This window comes from Mustela nivalis (genome assembly GCF_964662115.1).
Source record: "Mustela nivalis genome assembly, chromosome: 11".
In the NCBI taxonomy this organism is placed as follows: Eukaryota; Metazoa; Chordata; class Mammalia; order Carnivora; family Mustelidae; genus Mustela; species Mustela nivalis.
The window spans coordinates 76,671,612-76,681,767 of NC_139030.1; the positions used below are offsets into that span (position 1 = coordinate 76,671,612).

General features: G+C 40.0%; 1 protein-coding gene across 50 annotated transcripts in view; it reads left to right on the forward strand.

Moving 5' to 3' along the window:
* Positions 1 to 10,156, forward strand: part of TRIP12 (thyroid hormone receptor interactor 12) — a 146,098-nt gene extending 135,942 nt beyond the window's left edge. For all 50 annotated transcript variants that reach the window (XM_082690700.1, XM_082690705.1, XM_082690718.1 and 47 more), the window contains 7 exons: positions 233 to 387; positions 1,347 to 1,511; positions 4,620 to 4,784; positions 6,324 to 6,437; positions 8,050 to 8,144; positions 8,843 to 8,946; positions 9,616 to 10,156. In XM_082690700.1, the coding sequence (XP_082546826.1) occupies positions 233 to 387; positions 1,347 to 1,511; positions 4,620 to 4,784; positions 6,324 to 6,437; positions 8,050 to 8,144; positions 8,843 to 8,946; positions 9,616 to 9,812 (995 nt within the window). In that variant the 3' untranslated portion in view covers positions 9,813 to 10,156. The remainder of the gene's footprint in view (positions 1 to 232; positions 388 to 1,346; positions 1,512 to 4,619; positions 4,785 to 6,323; positions 6,438 to 8,049; positions 8,145 to 8,842; positions 8,947 to 9,615) is intronic.

Sequence of the window (10,156 nt, forward strand, 5' to 3'; positions counted from 1 at the left end):
TAGATTTACTTTCTAGTAGAGGGCCATGGGCTCTGACCGTCATTCAAATTTTAGCCTTTGTTTCCTCTTTTATCAAATTAGGGAGAACCTTCTAGCTCTAGAGGACTTTATTCCATGATCCTGATTTTGAGAATACTGACTTGCTTAGATGTTCTTAGTTATCAGGTTTTGTCCTGTCTTGTTTTGTTTTTGGAAATAGCATCTAAAGTTTTGTGACTTGCTCATTTCATAGGAAGCCAAGAAGGGACCAAGTATATTCAAAACCTCCAGGGCCTGTTTGCGCTTCCCTTTGGTAGGACGGCTAAGCCAGCTCACATCGCAAAGGTTAAGATGAAGTTTCGCTTCTTAGGAAAGTTAATGGCCAAGGCTATCATGGATTTCAGATTGGTAAGTTTAGGATTATTTGCTTGTCTACATTTTTCTTTGTGTACTCTGAGAGTATCTCAATCCCCTGCACTTCATGCTGGTTTTGTTTTGTTTTGTTTTAATTTAATTAATTTATTTATTTATTTGACAGAGAGAAGTAGATGGAGAGGCAGGCAGAGAGAGAGAGAGAGAGAGAGGGAAGCAGGCTCCCTGCTGAGCAGAGAGCCCGAGCAGGACTCGATCCCAGGACCCTGAGATCATGACCTGAGCCGAAGGCAGCGGCTTAACCCACTGAGCCACCCAGGCGCCCCCATGCTGGGTTTTAAAACAGTGTGTCATGGGCTTAATGGGCATATGACTTAACATGGAGATTTCTATTTAAAAACACTAATTCGGGACCAGTATCTGAGACACTTGGTCAGTATATAGAAGACATTTTCTTTCATCCAGTGTCAAGTTTCCAAGCTGACAGTTTTGTCTTGCTTACAGAATGGGCTGTTAACCAGTTACTTTAGAAGTTACATTTTAACCAGTTACTTTAGAAGTTACATTTTTTTCAGTTTTAATTATTTGATTCTTCTTTTTATAACCTCTTTTTCCCCCAGATGTGCAGTAATGCAGACTACAGTAGAATTTAGTTTATTCCATCCCCAATAGATTAAGATTCCTGTAAACGATCTCTTAGTTTGGAGGCCCTTATGGAAAATATATATCCATCATTGAAAGATAACCTTTTTAGGGTCACTGTTTAAATAGGATTCTTTGGTGTATTAAATTTTTCACAATATCAGGGCCCCAAATTGGGTTTAAATGGGAACAGTTGTGTGTAATGAGAGAAACAGTTCCGAAATGTGGTTTTTTTGGAGAGGTGAGTTATTACTCAGCCTTTATAAATGATCTCTTAGAGTGTCCGTTACAGAACTGAGGCAGTTCTAGGAGCTTAGCGTGACTGTTAGAATATTTTGTATACTTCCTTTCAGGTGGACCTTCCCCTTGGCTTACCCTTTTATAAGTGGATGCTGAGGCAGGAAACTTCACTGACATCGCATGATTTGTTTGACATTGACCCGGTTGTAGCCAGATCAGTGTATCACCTAGAAGACATTGTCAGACAGAAGAAAAGACTTGAACAAGATAAATCCCAGGTAAGGTTAGAAGATGAGGAAATGATCAAGTGGATCCGTTTCTACTGTTGTAAGATGAGGTCTTTGTTAAATGGTTTCTATTTGACACAGTTACTGTTTTACATTATTTTACTTATTTTATTTTGGAAGAGTTTAATTTTTTTATTAGATTAACTGAAACGATTTCACAGTGAGTAAGAAGACTAATAAAAACAGCAGGTGATAACAGCTTGATTAACAAGTAAATGAAAAACACTCCTGACTTGAACATATAAGGCTCTTAATAATTTTAGGTGGGTGTTATGTGTCTGGGCAGATACTGTATCATACCGAATTTCTTTGGTAAGCATTTAAACCAAAAAAACTATTCTCAGGACAGATTGTTTTTCCAGAAAGGTAGCTTAATTTAGGAATAGTCCATCTGTTTATAGAAAGATCAGAAAAATAGTTTTAAAGGGTGGTAGGTGTCTACTATTTCTTAGTAACATCTGTTGAGGCTTCTTTATTAGAGTGGGTAATCTTGAGCTTTATATCATTAATGTATATTCTTTACATATTAATAAGAGATTAAAAATTATTTGACCCAATCTGAAATTAATAGTGGGTTCTGTATCAGGCAGAAGAAGACAAAGTCACATTTAAAAAATAGCGGCACAGCGTCAGTTAGCTATATTTGGGCAGGCAACATGGACCAGTGTTAAATCAACTCCCATTTTATAAATTGTGTAAAGTAAGAATAGCAGATTTTGTAGGAAAAGTGTCACATCTCCCGATAAACTGGAGAAGAGCTCTCGACAGATGGGAATTTTAAAATGCCTTATCAGGGAAGAAGGTGATTTGTAAGGGAATTAATTTTATCCCCCTTATTAATTAGTGATTTTTGGAAAGAACAGTTTGTTTATTGACAGGAATTAGCATTTTAAAGAGGCCAAGTCCATTTTTTCCATAGAAGATATTTTGTTTTAACATTTTTTAGAATCAGTTTTATGCTTATCGACTTTATAAATTTTCTTTAATTTTTTATAAAATATTTTTAAGTTATTTATTTGACAGAGATCACAAGTGGGCAGAGAGAGAGGGTGAAGCAGGCTCCCTGCTGAGCAGAGAGCCTGATACAGGGCTTGATCCCAGGACCCTGAGATCATGACCTGAGCCAAAGGCAGAGGCTTAACCCACTGAGCCACCCAGGCGCTCCCAACTTTGTAAATTTTAAAAATGAATGCAATCTTATTTGGAATCACCTCTTAGGTGCCCCCCCAAAAAGCAAGGAAAGGCACTATTCCACGTGCCGTATGTATATTAATTCATTTAATCCATAATATGTGTCAGAGACGTAGGTGTTTCTGTTACTCTTCCTTTGCTCATGAGACACTCAGGGCAGATAGGTTCAGTCACTGGCCAAGGCCATGGATCCAGAGTGTGGGAGGAGAGCTAGAACTCGCGTTCGAGTTCTGCAGCTTTCTCTCTTTACTTTGCAACGTGCCACCCATTCTCTTCAGTCTTTTTTGAGATTTGTTCTACAAATCTTTAATCTTTATTTTTGATGTTGTCAGTTTAAAAGTATAAAATGCATAGCACAGAAACCACATTCCGTGGAAACTGCTGTACTGTATTAACCAGTTTTCATCCAGTGCATGAGGAATGGTGGTATGTGGTATTCTGGAGCCCCTCACCTCATTGTTTATGAAGTTATAGGTGGAGCAAACTTGGAAGTGTACATTCTTAAAAGACACATGAAGCTTACTAGCTCTCAATGTAATGTAAAGCCTGGAGAAATGAAGTGAATTCCTTTTAAATATCTCAGGGACCCTATATATTCTAGATTCCTCTCAATGATAGCATGTTATAATGCAGACCTTTATAAATAAGATGTTCCCTAAGTAACTGTGGGAGAAGAGACTTCCCGTTAGGATAGCAGTGACCACCTTGATCTGTGTGAGAGGTGGGGGGCAGTTTCAAGAGCTTTCCAGGAGGAGAACATTTGAGAGATATTGATGATTACTATCTAGTCTTTCTGAGAAATACCTTAAACTTAAAATGAAAGGCCTCCCTTCTGGTTTCATCAAATGATTCACCTGCAGCTGAGGAGAGACCTAAACACAGGCTTTTTACAGGGAAGGACAGATTAAGATTATACCTTAATCTTAGTGTTTTTTCCTCTTTTGCATTCTGAATTAATCTGGATGGCTTTAATTTCCTTTTTAAAAATGGCTAATTTAAATCAGAACTTCCTAGCTTTTTTTTTTTTTTTGTTTAAATGACTAATTTCTTGCACCTGGACTGTTCAGCCACTGGGAATTTCATACTTGGGGGTATTTCGAATTTGGAAAGCCATTTTGCTTTCTCCTGTACCATGTACCTTCATTTTCAGGTAGTAGTTGCCATTTTGCATGTTGGTTTCTAATCTAAAAAAATGTGTAATTCTTAAATGTGTGTAAGAATTAAAAAAAAAAATACAGACTGCTTTTAACATTTGTCTTTAGAGTATGACTCAAGGGCTCTGTTGGAACCTTTCTTCACCGCAGCATTATTGTGTGGATACAGATCTGTTGTCACAGTGCTGAAGTCCTGAAATCATAGGATGAGAAATCTCCAGGGTGTCCCTTAGACTTGAGCTTTTCCAGGTTGGGGGGTGAGGGTGGAATAAAAGTTAATTATCATTCCTTAGATGGTGCGCTATTTGTATTTACTCAAGTAATCATTCTTTGTATTTATGGTTTCCTGTCTAAGGAATGGCAGTTAACTATATGTATAATTGGATTCATGAAGATTAATACAGAACTTAGGAAAAGTTTGTCTGGCTCTGTAATCACTCTCAAATGGACCATCATGTAGAAGCGATTATGACTTTTTGTGAAATCTGATTTGAAATGTGGTCACATTGACCGACATCTCATTTTGAAGGAATAATTAAGTGAGCTTATTTTTCCCCCAAATAAAAATAGTTGGATTCTGAAATGCTTGAGATTTATTTCTTTGGGATCTAAGACTTGTTCATGTGTAGATGATGACACAAAAAGAAGTCCTGTAAGAGCAGAGGGAGCCCTTAAAATGTATTAGCATGTCTTTTGTCTTACAAACACAGACACAGAACCAATGTGCCTGACATCTCTCATTCCCCCTTTTTAGACCAAAGAGAGTCTACAATATGCATTAGAAACCCTGACTATGAATGGCTGCTCAGTTGAAGATCTAGGATTGGATTTCACTCTGCCAGGGTTTCCCAACATCGAACTGAAGAAAGGAGGAAAGGATATACCTGTCACCATCCACAACTTAGAGGAGTATCTACGAGTATGTAGTCGCGGCGCCCTTCCGGGGAAAGGCCAGCATGGGGACACGGGGCTTCTTGTTGACACTGCTCTGGGGGAGAGGGACGCTGCCTCTCCAGCCCAGTGAAACCCTTGGCACCCATGATCACTGCGTCAGTCCATTTCTTCAGGTTTTCGCTTCTGTCTGTGCTTGAGAGAACATGTTGGATAGTTCATGATCCTCATGTGACCTCATATTTGCTGTCCTCGAGCTTGAATACCAATAATATCACCTTCTCTGTATTTAAAAGAAATCAGTGAAAAGGAGCTATCACTTGTGTTCTCGCTTAACTGCATTTTGTCTTTCTATCAAAGTGGCTAACTTGATAGAATTAACATACACGTACGTTTATGGGGGTAGCAAAGACTTTGAGATAGTTCATGGTTCTTAATTATATTTGCTAAATTAAGGGAAAATTATTTTGTATTGAAAAGAAATTCTGTTTTAAGATAACTTACATTGATCTTTATTACTACTTTTTAAAAAATTTTCTTCTGGTTTATTTCTGACCTCAAGTGGGAAGAGCTTTGGGTTCAAGATAGAGTATCAACTACACCCAAACTTGGGGTTTTCAGCAGCCTAGTGGGATTTTGGATAGAACCTTGGAAACATGTTGGCTCTGATTTTCTTCATCTGCTAGAGAAGGAGAGTAGATAGCAGAGGTTTTCAGACTTTGTTTAGTGTCCCCGACAGTTCTGTGACTGACTGACAGACACCCGCTTCAGTATTCAGAGAACTGTCTGCTCTTACTACCTGCTTTTTTCCTTACCTTGAGAAAGCTGAACTTTTAGCCTACTGGCAAATGACCAGGTAAAGGTTCTCTGAAAATAATTTGTAATAATGCTTTCGTTTTTGTTTTTATTTTTATCTGAACATGTCCTGTATTTCTTGAGCCCAGTGGGTTAGCTAGAGACACTGATGACTAGATCATGTTGGACCGATAACAGGAGCTTTCTGTTACTTTTCGACTTCCCGGGACTGCATTTGCACAGTTGGCCTTTTGCTAAGTGAAGTGGAAGGGTTGGCTTCTAAGAACTTAATCAGGATTTAGATATAAAATTTTCACACTAAAAATTCAAAACACTTAACAGTTGATAATTGCGAATCTTGAAACATCAGCTTTACTTCTAAATAACATTTTATCCTTTTGGGACACTGTCATCTGTTTCTCATCCGGGAAGGTACTGTTCTGTGCCATCGGGTTTTTACATAAATGGATTTTTAAAAACACACTAAATATAAATGCTCATGGGTTGTTTTTGTTTGGTTGGTGGTGGTGGTTGCCGCCTTACATTTTCATATTGGCCAGGCCCCCAGTTAGAAGTTGACCTGAGTGATTTTTTATGCAGTTTTCTGAGAGGTATTTTAGAGACTTGAATGACTTGTATTTTGTTTCCTAATTTTTTGTTGTTTTTCTAAGTGATCAGGAAGGATGTTTCACTGTACTTTGCCAAGTATTGAATAAATAGGAAAGAGAAATGAAATCTTGTCAGGGTTTCTAAAAGACCTTTCTTTTTGCAGCTGGTTATATTCTGGGCACTAAATGAAGGCGTTTCCAGGCAATTCGATTCCTTCAGAGATGGATTTGAATCCGTCTTCCCACTTAGTCATCTTCAGTACTTCTACCCGGAAGAAGTGAGTACCTTATGTCTCAAAGAAAGAACCGCTCATCACTCCATGTGTACCTGTAGTTACCTTAGCGGGCTGTCTCTGTGCCATCTAGCCAAAGGTTGTTGCAAACAACCACAACAACAAAAACCAAGCGGAGATGGGAGTTGTGGGAGGTTTGGGAAAGATCATTTCCTGAGCAAAGAGAGTGGGGTCTGTGTGTGATTGGTGAGCACATAGCCTCGTTGTCCCCTGGCCCTGGGTGGGGTGGGATGCAGGTGTCTGGGTTACTGGGGCTGGCAGGAAGGGGCCTGGGTCCACAGTGGTAAACACAGAGGAGGGGGCACCTTTTTTTTTTTTTAACCTAAACTTCCTGGATTAGGTAAGACATTGCTTTATGATTGCAGTCAGTCCTTAAAGTTTTAAGGGAGTGTTGCGGATGCTGTTGAGAAGGGGGACATGAGCCTGTGTGCAGTTTTCCAGCCTTCTTAAGTACAAGAGTCTGAAAAACTACTCGCTAGTGAGGAGCTGGCATAGGAAGGAGCAAAAGTTTGGAATCCCTTTTGTTTATTATTTGAGCAGTAACTTTAGAATACATGTCTGTTACTGGCTAAATCCAGCTTTCTTCGAATGATTTAGCATTGTAATCTCCATTATGGTTTTTATGTCCACTCCGATTTGCCACTCACTGAAGCAGGTGGTGTACCTGGCACTTTGAGGAACTGAATGTCACCTGGAATTGAAAGCAGCAGGCGTTGCTCCTGGAATTAAATTCCGGTCCCCACCATTTAACCATCTGACCTTACCTAGGTTATTGCATCTGATCTGCCTGCCTCATCCGTGAATTGCGATAACCTCTGTGTTACTGAACAGGATGCATTAAGTACCCTGAAAGTGGGTGACGTAACAGTAGACACTAAATTTGATATGCCTTGAATTGGATTTTCTCAAAGTACGCAGTCATTCTGCAGATGGGTAGTTAACCAGAGAAAAGGTGGTTTAATTTGAAGCTGATGTTAGATTTTCCAGGCAGATACGAGCACTTGTTTGCTTTCTAATGTTCCCCTGTGATGGCTAGCTTGGTCCCCGTGCCGCCCCAGCCACCATCTGGCCACCATCTGCCTCTCTTTACAGTAAAGAGTGGGAAAGCTGCCCATTTGCTGCCTTCATTCAGCTTGCTTCTCCCACTTCTCTCTTCAGCTCAGTAGTCTGTGTCTTAGCTTCCTTCATGTATACCCTTGGGTTTCTAGAAGATAGGATTTATGAACTCTCCCTGGTTAGAAGTAGATGATCAAGGGAAAGCCGCTAAAGACATGAGAAGAGTCAAGTAAACTTAAACCAAGGATTTGTCCCAAGTATGTTCTGTTGGCAATTAAAGGTTTCTCTAGGCCCCAGTCCCTGCATGGGGGCAGAGGGCTTCTTCCTACAGCTGGAGAGGAGACTGATTTCATAAGTGCAGTAGAAGAGCACATCAGACAAAAAGAGGTTCTCGGCAGAACGTTTTGATGCTGAGAATGAAACTTTCCTTTGGCACGTGTAGACCTGTATTCTATTGGTATACCGCAAAACACGCCTGTGAGTTTCACTCTGTTATGCAGCTGTGTCTTTTGTAATTTGTTATCATTGTGTGAACACGCAGCTGGATCAGCTCTTGTGCGGCAGCAAGGCAGACACGTGGGATGCAAAGACACTGATGGAATGCTGCAGACCAGATCACGGTTATACTCACGACAGGTAAGTAGTGGGGTCGGCAAGATTTTCATTTGATGGTCAAGAATTGGGTGGTGTGTGCGTGTATATGTATACATCATAAACATTTTTAAATTTGTCTACCTATTTTATTTAAAAATTTTTTTAAAAAACATTTATTTATTTGAGAGAGCATGGGCACGAGTGAGGAGAGGGATATAGGGAGAAATAGACTCCCCACGGACAGGGATCCTCATGAGGGGCTCAATTCTAGGACCCTGAAATAATGACCTGAGCCAAAAGCAGATGCTTAACCCACTGAGCCATCCCGGCACCCTAAATTTGTCTACCTATTTTAAAGGAGACTTTCTGATATTTTGGCCTTGTTTCTGTTAAGACCTTAGGACCCGAAGATTCTTTATCAAGCATTTCTGTAAATATGAACAGGGTGGGGGATGGGAGAGGACAGGTCTCACCCCGTTACCCATTTTTCTGTGTAGTAAAACAGAGACATCTGTACAGTCCCTGACAAGTCTTACTTGTTAGAGTAATCCTGCCATTTGAATTCCAGCTGTGACAACAGAAACCAGTTGGATTTCAGAGTGTACTGGAATGTGAATTTATAGGTAGTGGTAGTTAAGTTTTTACAGTATGTAGCTAATTGTGAGGGTCTGCATTGTGGGGTGATTCAAAACTGTATTTTAATATGATGCAATAATTGTGGTTGTTTATTTCTGTTGTAGTCGGGCTGTGAAGTTCTTGTTTGAGATTCTCAGTAGTTTTGATAATGAGCAGCAGAGGTTATTTCTCCAGTTTGTGACAGGTAGCCCAAGATTGCCTGTTGGAGGTGGGTATGCCTTTGCTCGGTGGGTAAACGGGTGTGTCAGCCAGCCAGACTTCAGTACCACAGCAGGATATTCTGTAGTTGACTTACAGGGCCTTAGCTGTAACACCGTAATGCTTCTAAGTGTTAACCCTGTTTTGCAATGTATAAGAGCTTTCACCAGCAGGGGCGTTCATAAGGATGGTCTCTTAAACACACTGAAGTAGGATTGTTGATGAACACATAATGCTACTTTTCCAGATATAATTCAGATCCTCAGGCCATTTGAATTAGAAACTCTTAGAGGAGAGTGCTTTGCAGAGTCTACTTTCCTAGAAGTGAATCACTCCTAACAGGAGTTGAATTGATTATTCTGTTTTAAAAGTCAGAAAGCCTAAGGAACTGTTTGCCTCCATATTATGGTAAATAAAGCAGATGCCAGTCACCTTACACTAAACATATATCAAATGTGTAGATTTAATTGCCAAGCAAGAAAGAACACCTGTGTGTGTGCGCTCACCCCGTGCAACAAGGGGGTGCGACGTTTCCTGGTAGTGATAGCGGAAGAGGGTGTATATTCGGGATTCCAGACTGATTCTTCTGGCTGAGAAAATGTTCTCCTCTGAGTTGGCCGTTTGCATCCTGCAAACTTGCTAATAGGTTCCTTGGTCTTTCTTCCTTCCCTTTCATCAGGCTTCCGGAGTTTGAATCCACCTTTGACAATTGTCCGGAAGACATTCGAATCAACAGAAAACCCCGATGACTTCTTGCCCTCTGTCATGACTTGTGTGAACTATCTTAAGTTGCCGGACTACTCGAGCATTGAGATAATGCGTGAGAAACTGTTGATCGCAGCGAGAGAAGGGCAGCAGTCGTTCCATCTTTCCTGATCACACGAGAAATGCAGTGTCTGCCTGTTACAGCAAAAGAAAAAAATCATGATTTCTTTTCTAAATGTATCACCTGAGTCAAGGAAACATGTTACGCCTTCTTGTTGTAGGAAAAACGGCTTGCAGATCATACAAGAGACACTTGGTCGATATTCATTAATGGCCCCATGGACTTAAAAGTGATCAGGCCCTAAAACGTTGTTGTGATGAGGGTTCTTTAGCAAGTTCTTGTTTAAATTATCATTTATTTGATGAGTGAAGTTTTTAACTTGCTTTGCTGTGTGAAATTTAAAAAAAGGGATGTTTTTCCAGGCTGAAACAATAAATGTCGCTGTGCAGTTTAA